The following is a 14,313-nucleotide window of genomic DNA, read 5'->3' as shown; positions in this document are numbered from 1 at the left end:
ATGTGCAGTTTTTTTCTTTTATCATTTTCTTGAAGAAACTGTTTCTAACGAGGCTTTCTTTACCTCATATCTGTTTTTTTTCTAGTGCTTATATAATCTTGCCTCCTCAGAGTTCGCATGTGCTGTTTGAGTCCCATCTTTCAGTTTCAACTTTTTTTTTTTTATTAGGTTTTCAGAACTTTTCTTAAAATCCAGCATAAGTTCCTTATAGATGCTGGATATTAGACCTTTGTTAGATGCATAGTTTGCAAATATTTTCTCCCATTCTGTAGGTTGTCTGTTTACTCTGTTGATACTTTATTTTGCTGTGCAGAAGCTCTAAAGTTTAATTAGATCCCACTTGTCAATTTTTGCTTTTGTTGCAATTGCTTTTGGTGTCTTTGTCATGAAATCTTTGCCAGTTCTTGCATCTGGGATGGTATTGCCTAGGTTATCTTCCAGGGTTTTTATAGTTTTGGGTTTTGCATTTAAGTCTAATCCATCTTGAGTTGATTTTTGTATATGGTGTAAGGAAGGGGTCCAGTTTCAACCTTCTGCACATTTAGCCAGTTATCCCAGCACCATTTATTGAACAGGGAGCCCTTTCCCCATTGCTTGTTTTTTCGGCTTTGTTGAATATCAGATGGTCATAGTTATGTGGCTTTATTATCAATACTGTGCTATTTTGAGCTAAATGATGAGAACTCATGAACACAAAGAAGGGAACAACAGACACTGGGGTCTACTTGAGGGTGGAGGATGGGAGGAGGGAAAGGAGCAGAAAACATAGCTATTGGTACCAGTCTAAGTATCTGGGTGATGACATAATCTGTACAACAAACCCCTGTGCCACAAGTTTACTTATATAACAAACCTGCACATGTACCCCTGAACCTAAAACAAAAGTGAAATAGTGACAATAATGATAATAATGAAATCCAGCCTAATATTATCTCTCTTTTCCTTGTTGAGTTTAGTCTGTTTGCAATTATGATTATTCATATATTTGATACCATTTTGTGCTTTCTCTTCCACATTTGTTATTTCTTTGCTTTCTACTTACCCTGAATTTTCTTTGGTTTTTTATTTCTTCTTCCTCACCCTCTATTGGATTGAACACATTTTTTAAAAGTTTACCTTTTCTCTTGAAAGGTTTGGTCATTACACATTATTTCTGTTCTGTTCAGTTTTTTACTCTTTAGCCTACATATACTAGCAACTGCTATCAGGTGTTAGTGCCATTATCTTCTCTGTCTTTTTGTTAAACTAAGCCTACATGTTCTTCTTTTTATGCTAAGTACCTCATGTAACAGCAGCATTCAGTAGATGATCTGTAAATATTCGTTGAATGCCTGCTCAATTATTAGTGTGAATTATTATTATTTTAAAATGTGTATTACAGCTTTGTTTCTTTTCTTTTCTTTCTTTTTTTTTTTTTTTTTTTTTGAGTCGGAGTCTCACTCTTTTGCCCAGGCTGGAGTGCAGTGGCGTGATCTTGGCTCACTGCAACTTTCACCTCCCGAGTTGAAGCGATTCCCCTGCCTCAGTCTCCCGAGTAGCTGGGATTACAGGCACACACCACCACACCTGGCTAATTTTTTGTATTTTTATAGAGACGGGATTTCACCATGTTGGCCAGGTTGGTCTCAAATTTTCCTGACCTCAGGTGATCTGCCCGCCTTGGCCTCCCAAAGTGCTGGGATTACAGATGTGAGCCACTGCACCTGGCCTTGAATTATTATTAGTCTGTTATTATTGAACTTAGTAAGCCTTTATTTTCTGTTTGCAAATGAAGGATGACTTGTAGGCACATCTATCCTTCTTGAAATTTGTCTTAATACTTTTAATATTCTTGACCTAGAAGGAGGATGGAAATCATTATTTATCACAATGTGTTTAGGTGATGTTTTGTGCCAAATGGTTCTGTAGATGGAGTTGAGTTCAGTTCCACTTAGTGAGAATTGCTTCTGATAGCAGCACAGGGAAAAGGGAGGGAGTCAGAGTCAGGGCCGGGACTCGAGGCCCCATGGGAGCTCACCCACATAGTCATCGCAGGAGCCTGCTGAGTGTCATTTAGGGGTTGATAATTGGCAGATTAATAACTTACCTTAAGTGCCTTGTTGAGGGGCATCTTTCAGATGATTTATTGAGTATGGCTTATGGTCTATACTGTAAACATGAATTTTGGTGTATTACTATCTTGGTCTTTTTTGACCATTTTGTACTTCTGTAACTCTCAGTGGCATTACACATAAAGAGAACATACATCAATAATTCTCTAGGTCAAAATATACCCTCATTAACTACTTTATGTAGAAGTTTTTGGAGTCCAATTCTGAAATTGTTACAAATAAGAAAAAAACTTTGTGTTAATATCTTACTTGAGAATCAGCTATTATGAGATATCATTAGCATAACGCTTATTAACTCAACCTTTGAAAGTACATCTTGATTTGCCCCTTAAAATTATAGGGTTCATCATTTACAACCCAACAGCCTCAGGCTTATAACCTTTTCCTGACCACGGCCATTGGTGATGGGATGAGACTGTGGGACCTGAGAACCCTGAGGTAAGGCTGTCCCGTGCCCTGCACTGCAAGGGTGGGGAGCTCAGGAGATGTAAGCTCAATCTGATCTCTTTTCCGAATGTGATGAGGTTGTGGTTAATCTGTGCACACTGACTAATTTAAGACTGATTTATGCACAGAAAAGGTAGCTCTAACTTTGGAAGGGTGAAGCACTAGGTACTGGTCTCTCTGCTATACGTGGCTTAGGAGAGTAATCCCAGGCCCTTCCTGCGGGTCAGCGATGTTGAGGGAGATGTTGGAATCTCCTAAACCACAGTTACCCTATGGTGTGATTACTGCTCTCTCTCCCAAGTGTGTTCCCATCTCCATTGGGTGCCACCCACTAGGTGCCGAGCACCCCCATAACTTAGGGCCAGTGGTGCCTGACTCTCCTTTTCCTACCTCCTCAGGTCACAGTTGGGAGGGCATTTCCTTAGATATACTATGGTTAAGTAAATTACTTCTCATTTCACATCATGTATGTTTTAGATGCTTTGGTAGACTTTGAAAATGCATTTTATAAAAGTTAGAAAGCACCTTAGTTTTATCAGCAAAATATTTACAGATCTTTTAGGATAGGAATTCTTGATATAACAATAATTGTTGTTTATTGTTGAATGCAATAATAAAACTTATAGGCAGGTTTGTTGACTATTATTATTTCAAATTAGTGATGAGAATCTGTATGAGCAATCATGTTGCACATGAGGACGTATTAACCAATGACTGACCGTATCACATTGCTGGTGGCATAAGATTATGATGGAGCTGAAAAATTCTTTTTGTTTAGTATTTGCTTTACTACTTTTTATCATGATTTTAGAGTGCATTCCTTCTACTTATAAAAAAAATTAACTATAAAGCAGCCTCAGGCAGGTCCTGCAGGAGGTGTCCAGAAGAAGACATTGCTTTTTTAAATTTTTTTATTTTAGACAGAGTCTCGCTCTGTCACTCAGGCTGGAGTGCAGTGTTACATGATCTCAGCTCACTGCAACCTCCCCGCCCCATCACCCTACCCCCGAGCTCAAGGGATTGTCTTGCCTCAGCCTCCTGAGCAGCTGGGTTTACAGGCAAGCGCCACCATGCCCAGCTAATTTTTTGTTTGTTTGATTTTTTTGAGATGGAGTCTCGCTCTGTTACCCAGGCTGGAGTGCAATGGCATAATCTCAGCTCACTGCAACCTCTGCCTCCCGAGTTCAAGCCATTCTCCTGCCTCAGCCTCTCAAGTAGCTGGGACTATAGGCATGTGCCACCACACCCAGCTAATTTTTGTATTTTTAGTAGAGACGGGTTTTCACATGTTGGCTAGGTTGGTCTCTAACTCCTGACCTCAAGTAATCCACCCGCCTCAGCCTCCCAAATTGCTGGGATTACAGGTGTGAGCCACTGTACCCGGCCAAGACGTTGTTATCACAGGTCGATGACAGCTCCATGCATTTCACTGCCCCTGAAGACCTTCCAGTGGGACAAGATGTGGAGGGGAAGACAGTGATATTGATAATCCTGACTCCATGCAGGCCTAGGCTAATGTTTGTGTTTATGCCTTAGTTTTTAACAAAAATGTTTAAAAAGTAAGAAAAAGCTCAAAATAGAAAAAAGCACGTAGAATAAGAATATAAAGAAATAAAATATTTTTGTACAGCTGTACAATGCATTTGTATTTTAAGCTAAGTGATATTAGCTTTGGGAGGCCAAGGTGGGCGGATCACCTGAGGTCAGGAGTTCAAGACCAGCCTGGCCAACACGGTGAAACCGCATCTCTACTAAAAATACAATAATTACCCAGGTTTGGTGGTATGCACCTGTAATCCCACCTACTCGGGAGGATGAGTCAGGAGAATCACTTGAACCCGGGAGGCAGAGGTTGCAGTGAGCCAAAATTGCACCACTGCACTCCAGCCTGGGTGACAGAATGAGACTCTGTCTCAAAAAAAAAAAAAAAAAGTTTATAAAGTAAAAAAGTTACAGTAAACTAATGTTAATTTGTTACTGAGGAAATAAAAATATTTTAAAATAAATTTGGTGTAGCCTAAGTGTCCAGTGTTTATAACATCTACAGCAGTTGTGGTCATGCCCTTGACCTTTGCATTCACTCACTTCTTGCTTGGTGACTTGCTCAGAGCAACTTCCAGTCCTGCACGCTCCGCTCATGGCAAGGACCCTATACCGGTTCACTCTTTTTAATCTTTTATTTTATTTATTTATTTTTTATTTCAATAGCTTTTGGGGTACAAGTGGCTTTTGGTTACCTGAATAAATTGTATAGTAGTGAAGTCTAAGGTTTTAGTGCACCTGCCACCTGAGTCTATACATTGTACCCAATATGTCGTTTTTTATTCCTCACCCACCTGCCACCCGCCCCCTTGAGAGTCTCCAGATTCAATCATACCACTCTATATGCCTTTGTGTACTCACAGCTTAGCTCCTCCTTACAAGTAAGAATATAAGGTATTAGGTTTTTCATTTCTGAGTTACTTCACTTAAAATAATGGTCTCCAGCTCCACCCAAGCTGCTGCAAAAGGCATTCTTGTGTTCTTTTTTATGGCTGAGTAGTAGTATTTCATGGTGTCTATACACCACATTTTCTTTTTTCACTCATTAGTTGATATGGTTTGGCTGTGTCCCCACCCAAATCTCATCTTGACTTGTACTCCCGTAATTTCCACCTGTTGTGGGAGGGACTCAGTGGGAGATAATTAAATCATGGGGGGCAGTTTCCCCCATACTGTTCTTGTGGTAGTGAATAAGTCTCATGAGATCTGATGGTTTTGTCAGGGTTTCTGCTTTTGTGTCTTCCTCATTCTGTCTTTACTCTGCTGCTATCCATCTAAGACGGGACTAGCTCCTCCTCGCCTTCCACCATGATTGTGAGGCTTCCCCAGCCACGTGGAACTGTAAGTCCAATTAAACCTCTTTCTTTTGTAAATTGCCCAGTCTCGGGTATGTCTTTACCAGCAGCACAAAAGCAGACTAATACAGTAAATCGGCACCAGTAGAGTGGGGCGCTGCTGAGAAGATATCCAAAAACGTGGATGTGACTTTGGAACTGGGTAATAGGCAGAGGTTGGAACAGTTTGGAGGGCTCAGAGGATAGGAAAATGTGGGAAAGTTTGCAGGTTCTTAGAGACTTGTTGAATGGCTTTGCCCAAAATGCTGATAGTGATATGGACAATAAGGTCCAGGCTGAGGTGGTCTCAGATGGAGATGAGGGACTTGTTAGGAACTGGAGCAAAGGTAACTTTTGTTATGTTTTAGCAAAGTGACTGATGGCATTTTGCCCCTACCCTAGAGATTTGTGGACTTTGAACTTGAGAGAGATGTTTTAGGGTATCTGGTGGAAGAAATTTCTAAGCGGCAAAGTGTGTTTTTTTTTTTTTTTTTTTTTTGAGTTGGGGTCAGAGTCTGGCTCTGTCCCCCAGGCTGGAGTGCAGTGGCACCATCTTGGCTCACTGCAAGCTCCGCCTCCCGGGTTCACGCCATTCTCCTGCCTCAGCCTCCCGAGTAGCTGGGACTACAGGTGCCCGCCACCACACCCGGCTAATTTTTTTTGTATTTTTAGTAGAGACAGGGTTTCACTGTGTTGGCCAGGATGGTCTCGAACTCCTGACCTCGTGATCCGCCCACCTCAGCCTCCCAAAGTGCTAGGATTACAGGCTTGAGCCACCGCGCCCGGCCGCAACAAAGTGTTTAAGAGGTGACTTGGGTACTGTTAAAGGCATTCAGTTTTAAAAGGGAAACGGCATAAAAGTTTGAAAAATTTGCAGCCTGACAATGCAATAGAAAAGAAAAATCCAATTTTCTGAGGAGAAATTCAAGCTGGCTGCAGAAATTTGCATACATAATGAGGAGCCAAATGTTAATCCCCAAGACAATGGGAAAATGTCTCCAGGACATGTCAGAGGTCCTCATGGCAGCCCCTCCCATCACAGACCCAGAGGTCTGGGAGGAAAAAGTGGTTTCATGGGTCGGCCCAGGGTCCCTGAGCTGTGTGCAGCCTGGGACTTGGTGCCCTGTGTCCCAGCCACTCCAGCCATGGCTGAAAGGGGCCAACATAGAGCTCATGCCATGGCTGCAGAGGGTGCAAGCCCCAGTCCTTGGCAGCTTCTACATCATGTTGAGCCAACCGGTGCACAGAAGTCAAGAATTGAAGTTTGGGATCCTCTGCCTAGATTTCAGGAGATGTATGGAAATGCCTGGATGCCCAGGCAGATGTTTTCTGCAGGGGTGGGGCTCCCTTGGAGAACCTCTGCTAGGGCAGTGCAAAGGGGAAATGTGGGGTCAGAGCCTCCACACAGAGTTCCTACTGGGACACTGCCTAGTGGAGCTGTGAGAAGAGGGCCACCATCCTCCAGATCCCATGCACCATGAGCATGGAAAAGCTGCAGACACTCAACACCAGCCTGTGAAAGCAGCTGGGAGGGAGGTTATACCCCGCAAAGCCACAGGGACAGAGCTGCCCACAACCATGGGAACCTACCTCTCGCATCAGTGTGACCTGGATGTGAGGCTTGGTGTCAAAGGAGATCATTTTGGAGCTTTGACTGCCCCACTGGATTTCATACTTGAATGGGGCCTCTAGCCCCTTTGATTTGGCCAGTTTCTCCTAATTGGAATGGCTATATTTACCCAATACCTGTACCCCCATTGTATCTAGGAAGTAACTAGCTTGCTTATGATTTTACAGGCTCATGGGCAGAAGGGACTTGGCTTGTCTCAGATGAGACTTTGGACTGTGGACTTTTGGATTAATGCTGAAATGAGTTAAAACTTTAGGGGACTGTTGGGAAGGCATGGTTGGTTTTGAAATGTGAGGACATGAGATTTGGAAGTCTAGGGGTGGAATGACATGGTTTGGTTCTGTGTCCCCACCCAAATGTCATCTTGAATTGTACTCCCATAATTCCAATGTGTTGTGGGAGGGACCTGGTTGGAAATAATTGAATCATGTGGGCAGTTTCCCCCATACTGTTCTTGTGGTAGTGAATAAGTCTCATGAGATCTGATGGTTTTATCAGGGGTTTCTTCCTCATTCTGTCTTTACTTGCTGCCATTCACATAAGATGGGACTTGCCCCTCCTTGCCTTCCGACACAATTGTGAGGCTTTCCCAGGCATGTGTAACTGTAAGTTCAATTAAACCTCTTTCTTTTGTATATTGCCTGGTCTAGGGTATGTCTTTATCAGCAGTGTGAAAATGGACTAATACATTGGTCAGTGTTCCATATCTTTGCAATTGTGAATTGTACTGCAATAAACATACACACACAGTGTCTTCATGATATAATGACTTATTTTCCTTTGGGTAGATACCAAGTAGTGAGATTGCTGGATTGTATGCCAGATCTGCTTTTAGTGCTGTAAGAAATCTACTTTTAGTTCCATGGAAAACAGTATGGAGATTTCATTTTTCTTTTATACCATATATTTACTGTGCCTTTTCTTTGTTTAGATATATAAATAATTACCATTGTGTTACAGTTGCTTAGTACAGTTGCATGCTATACATGTTTGTAGCCTAGGAGCAATAGGCTACACCACACAGCTTAGGTGTGTAGTAGGCTACACCATCTAGGTATGTGTAAGTACGCTCTGTGACATTCACACAGGGACAAAATTGCTTAACGACATATTTCTCAGAATGTATCCCCTGCATTAAGTGATGAATGACTGTGTAGTTAACTCCTGGCATCTTCTTAGTACTCAGTAAACAGCCAACAACATCCATTTTGGAGTGATTATTGCTTATTTATATATTTTTTATTTGTATATATTTAGGAAGTGCAAGTGTAATTTTGTTACATGGTCAGATTTGTAGTGGTGAAGTCAGGGCTTTTAAGGTATCCATCACCCAAATAATGTGCATTCTACCCATTAAATAATTTTTCTTCCTCCATCCCCTTCCCACCCTCTACCCTTCTGAATCTCCAGTGTCTATGGTTTCATATTCTATGTCCATGTGTACACATTATTTATCTCCCACACGTAAGTGGGAACATGTGGTATTTGTCGTTCTGTTTCTGAGTTGTTTCACTTAAAATAATGCCCTCTACTTCCATCCATGTGCTGCAAAAGACATGATTTCATTTTTTTTATGGCTGAATAATATTACATTATGTGTATGTGTGTGTGTGAGTGTGTGTATACACACACAAGTATACTACATTTTCTTTATTCAGTCATCTGTTAATGGGCACTTGGATTGATTCCATGTCTTTGGTATTATAAATAGTGTTGCAGTAAACATATGAGTGCATGTGTCTTTTTGAAATCATGATTTCTTTTTCTTTGGGTAGATACCCAGCAATGGGGTTTCTGAAATGAATGGTAGTTATATTTTTAGTTCTTTGAGAGATCTTCACATTGTTTTGCATAGAGGTTGTACTAATTTACATTCCCATCAGCATTGTATAAACTTTCCCTTTTCTCTGCATCCTTGCCAGCATCTGTTACTTTTTGTCTTTTTAGTAATAGCCATTCTGACTGGTGTAAGATGAATCTCATTGTGGTTTTAATTTGCATTTCTCTGATGATTAGTGATGTTGAGCATTTTTCATATGCTTGCTGGCCATTTGTATATCCTCTTTTAAAATGCTTTTATACTGTTGGTGGGAACATACATTAGTTCAACCATTGTGGAAGACAATGTGGCATTTCCTCAAAGACCTAGAACCAGAAATATCATTTGACCCAGCAATCTCATTACTGGGTATATACCCAAAGGAATATAAATCATTCTATTATAAAGATACATGCATGCATATGTTCGTTGCAGCACTATTCACAACAGCAAACACATGGAATTAACCCAGATGCCCATCAATGATAGACTGGATAAAGAAAACGTGGTACATATACACCATGGAGTACTAGGCAACCATAAAAAGGAATACGATCATGTTTTTTGCAGGGACATGGATGGAGTTGGAAGCCATTATCCTCAGCAAACTAATACAGGAACATAAAACCAAACACTGCATGTTCTCACTTATAAGTGGGAGCTGAACAATGAGAACACATGGACACAAGGAGTGGAACAACACACAGTGGGGCCTGTCAGGGGAGTAGGGAGAGGAAGAGCATCAGGATAAATACCTAATGCTTGTGGGGCTTCATACCTAGGTGATGGGTTGATCTGTGCAGCAAACCACCATAGCACATATTTACCTGTGTAACAAACCTGCACATCCTGCACATGTATCCTGGAACTTTAAATAAAGTAAAAATATCTATTCATGTCCTTTGCCCACTTTTTAATGGATTTATTTGTGTTATTTTTTGTTGAGTCGTTTGAGTTCCTTGTAAATTTTGGATATTAGTCCCCTGCAAAATGCATAGTTTGCAAGTTTTCCCCATTCTGCAGGTTTTCCGTTAACTCTGTTGTTTATTTCTTTTGCTGTGCAGAGTATTTTTGTTTAATTAAGTCATATTTGTCTATTTTTCTTTTTGTTGCCTCTGGTTTTGAGTTCTTAGTCATGAATTCTTTGCCTAGACCAATGTCTGGAAGAGTTTTTTCTAGATTTTCTTCTAGTATTTTTATAGTTTCAGGTTTTACACTTAAGTCTTTAATCCACCTTGAGTTTATTTTTGTGTATGGGGAGAGATAGGGGTCCAATTTCATTCTTTTGCCTATAGCTATCCAATTTTTCAAGCACTATTTATTACAAAGGGTGTCCTTTCCCCATTGTTGATTTTGTCAACTTTCAAAGATCAGTTGACTGTAAATATGTAGTTTTATTTCTGAGTTCTAGATTCTGTTCCATTGGTCTATATGTCTATTTTTATGCTAGTACCATGTTGTTTTGATTACTATAACCTTGTAGTATAATTTGAAGTCAGGGAAGGTGATGCCTCCAGCTTTGTTCTTTTTATTTAGGATTACTTTGGCCATTTGGGCTCTTTTTTGGTTCCTTATGAAGTTTAGGGTGTTTTTTTTTTAATGTTGTGAAAAATAACATTGGTATTTTGAAAGACATTATTGCATTGTATCTATAGATTGCTTTGGGCAGTATGTTAATTTTAATGATATTAATTCTTCTGATCCATGAGCATAGGACATTTTCCTATTTGTTTGTGTTATCTGTAGTTTCTTTCATTGATATTTTATAGTTTTCTGTATAGAGATCTTTTACCTCCTTGGTTAATTATATTCCTAGGTATTTCATTGTTTTTGTAGCTATTGTAAATAGGACTGATGTCTGGTTCTCAGCTAAATCATTATTGATGTATAGAAATGCTACTGATTTTTACACAATGATTTTGTATCCTGAAATTTTACTGAATTTATTGATCAAATCTAAGAGTGTTTTTGATGGAGTCTTTAGGTTTTTCTAGATATAAGATTATATTATCAGTGAACAGGGATAATTTGATGTCCTCTTTACCAATTTGGATGCTTCTTTAAAAAAAAAAAACGTTTTTTTTGTTTTGTTTTTGTTTTTGTTTTTTGCCTAATTGCTCTGGCTAGGACTTCTAGGACTATACTGAATAGAAATGGTGATAGTGGGCATCCTTGTCTTGTTCTAGTTCTTAGAGGAAAGACTTTCAATTTTCCCCCATTCAGTATGACCTTGGCTATTGGATTGTTGTATATGGCCTTTATTATTTTTATGTATGCTCCTTCAATGCTTAGTTTTCATTGAGTATTTTTATGAAGAGATGCTGAACTTTATCAAGTACTTTTTTTTTTGCATTTATTGAGATGATCATATGTTTTTTGTCCATGATTCTATTTATGTTGTGTATCACATTTATTGATTTTTGTATGTTGAACCATCCTTGCATCCCTGGTATAAAACCCACTTGGTCATGGGGTATTGTCTTCTTGATGCGCTGTTGGATTCTGTTTGGTAATATTTTGTTGAAAATTGTTTTTATGTTCATCAGGGATCTTGGACTATAGTTTTCTTTCTTTGTTTTGTCCTTGTCTGGTTTTGGTATCAGAGTGATACTGGCCTCATAGAATGAATTAGGGAGCATTCCCTTCTTTTTGACATTTTGGAACAGTTTCAGGATTGATATTAGTTCTTCTTTATATGTTTGGCGGAATTTGCCTATGAATTCATCTGGTCCTGGGCTTTTCTTTGTTGGGAGACTTTTTTTTTTCTTGATTCAGTCTTTCTACTCATTATAGGTCTGTTCAGGTTTTCTGTTTCTTCCTGCTTCAACCTTGGGAAGTTGTGTATTTCCAGGAACTTATCCATTTCCTCCAGGTTTTCTATTTTGTGAGTGTGTAGTTTTTCATAATAGTCTCTGATGATATTTTGCATTCCTGTGGTATTGGTTGTAATGTCTGTTTTTCATGTCTAATTTTGTTTATTTAGATTTCATCTTTCCTTGGTTAGTCTACAAGTGGTTTATCAATTTTGTTTATCTTCTTAAATAACTGACTTTTCATTTTGTTGATCTTTTAAATTGTTTTGTTGGTCTCTATTTCATTTAGTTCTGCTCTGGTCTTTTAAATTTCTTTTCTGTTGCTAACTTTGGATTTGGTTTGGTCATGCTTTTCTTGTTCCTTGAGGTGCAACATTAGGTTGTTAATTAGTGATCTTTCCAGTTTTTTTGGTATAGGCATTTGATGGTATAAACTTTCCTCTTAACACTACTTTTACTGTATCATACAAGCTTTACTATGTTGTGTTATCCCTTCATTCATTTCAAAAATTTTAAAATTTCTCCTGAACCCAGTCCAATTACACTTCTAGAGCACTTATTAATGTGCCACGTGCTGTAAGAAGAAATTTCTTTATGAACTCATTTAAGCCCATTTCATGAATGGGGAAAATGCAGCACAGAGGTGAGCAACTCACCAAAGTTGCTCATTTGGTGAGAAGGGGCTTAGCTGGGGTCAGAGTTGAGCCTGGCCCTGGGTCACCTGCTCTTGGCCACTGCTCTCTATGGCCTCTTTGCTGAGCTCATTAGACAAGAAACACATGATCGTGAGGGAAATGTTCATGGTGTGTTCTGGGGTAGACATAGCAGGATATAAAGCCGCATAGTATGCATCTCTACTTTGTTAAAGGAAAACAAAGCCCTTTGCATATGCAGAGAAAATGTGCAGTATATTTGCCACAGTACTTTCTGGAGTTGTCATTGAATGGAAGGATTATGAGTACTTTGATGATTTTTCTCTTTATGTTTCTTTTTTTTAAATAGTAAAAGAAGAATGTGAAAATTTAAAAAATTAATGTAAAAGAAAAAAGGAATTAAATGTATGACAAATATTGTGACAAATGTTTATGACATTTTTGTAAAGATTTAATCTTTTCTCAGTAGTACAATACAGTTCAGGTTATTTTCTACAGCCTATATTACCATCTACAGAATTTTTCTAGACAGAATTATCTTGGCCATTGTGACCATGCACTCCAGCCTGGGTGACAGAGCGAGACTCTGTCTCAAAAAGAAAAAAAGAAAAAAGAATTATCTTGGCTAGGTGCGGTGGCTCAAACCTGTAATCCCAGCACTTTGGGAGGCCAAGGAAGGTGGATTACCTGAGGTCAGGAGTTTGAGACCAGCTTGGCCAACATGGTGAAACCACGTCTCTACTAAAAATACAAAAATTAGCTGGGTGTGGTGGTGAATGCCTGTAATCCCGGCTACTTGGGAGGCTGAAGCCGGAGAATTGCTTGAACCCAGGAGGCAGAGGTTGCAGTGAGCCTAGATCACGCCACTGCACTCCAGCCTGGGTGACAGAGTGAGACTCAATCTCAAAAAAAAAAAGAAGAATTATCTTTGTAGAATTTATGCTTCATAGGACATGATGGGTAGTCAATAAATAAAATACTGAACTTGACACACAAAATGAACAAATTAAGATATTACATAGTCAGACACAGCATTTTTGTCACAATTGTGTACAACATTTCACGCTTAAATAGCTTTGTTCTTCAGGCGAGTGTTTTAAGGCAGTAGCTGCATCCAGCATGATTCTAGATATTAGATGTGGTTGGGGGGATATGTTTTCAGCTGAACTGCTGCCTGCGGTGGAGCCACATTAGCCCAGAGATGGCTCTGCGGTTCTGCAGCTCCACTGCTGTGTCTTACAATGAAGCGGACACTGCTTTACTGCACAGGGCTTCTTGTCATTGAAATTTGGATAATTAATATTTAAATATTTATATTTGTAATCATCAGAGAACTTGGACAGAAGCCTTTTAAGATCCAGGAGACTTAGGGTAAGCCTCTACTGTGACATACAGAACTACAGACATTGTATGGAAAACAAGTTAATAAAAAATATTTAGCTAAGCTATCTTAATTTATTTTCCTAAGATTGTTTTGAAAATATAAATCATTCCTGTAAATATAAAGTGTTCAATAAGTGTATTCCTTGTAGATGGTCAACAGAAATTACTTTTTTAAGGGAATAAAAAGGTATATATTTATTTTAAAAAGTGAAATTGTTATGAAATTGCTTATGTAGAGCTAATTGATTACTATTTCTTGTAGTCTTATTTTATTTTACAGCAAATTTTATATCAGTAAAAGCCATAACTAGATATGTAAAGGTTGCATATCTTTATGTGAACAGGCTTCCAGCATTCCAAAGTGAGATAGCTGAGGCAGTTACATTGTTATTTACAGATTGTTTGTCACATATATTCTGTTAATTTTATATATTTATATGAAATGTAAATTATATACCAATAAGATTCTGTTTAAGCAAAAAAGTATATATTTCCTGATAATTATGATCACTGCATATATAATGTACATAATAATATAAGAAGCTGATATGGATTTTTATGTGTATGTGCATGCACTTATA

At 39.0% G+C, this 14,313-nt stretch overlaps 1 protein-coding gene across 1 annotated transcript in view; it reads left to right on the top strand.

The window, feature by feature from the left end:
- WDR27 (WD repeat domain 27) overlaps nt 1–14,313 on the top strand; it is a 118,049-nt gene that overhangs the window by 82,515 nt on the left and 21,221 nt on the right. Inside the window, 1 exon segment of the mRNA XM_058435695.1 lies at nt 2,452–2,549. Coding sequence (XP_058291678.1) covers nt 2,452–2,549 — 98 coding nt within the window.

This window comes from Hylobates moloch, unplaced genomic scaffold (assembly GCF_009828535.3).
Source record: "Hylobates moloch isolate HMO894 unplaced genomic scaffold, HMol_V3 SCAFFOLD_2, whole genome shotgun sequence".
In the NCBI taxonomy this organism is placed as follows: domain Eukaryota; kingdom Metazoa; phylum Chordata; class Mammalia; order Primates; family Hylobatidae; genus Hylobates; species Hylobates moloch.
The sequence above is the reverse complement of the archived record's forward strand: the minus strand, read 5'-3'. Positions and strand labels throughout refer to the sequence as shown.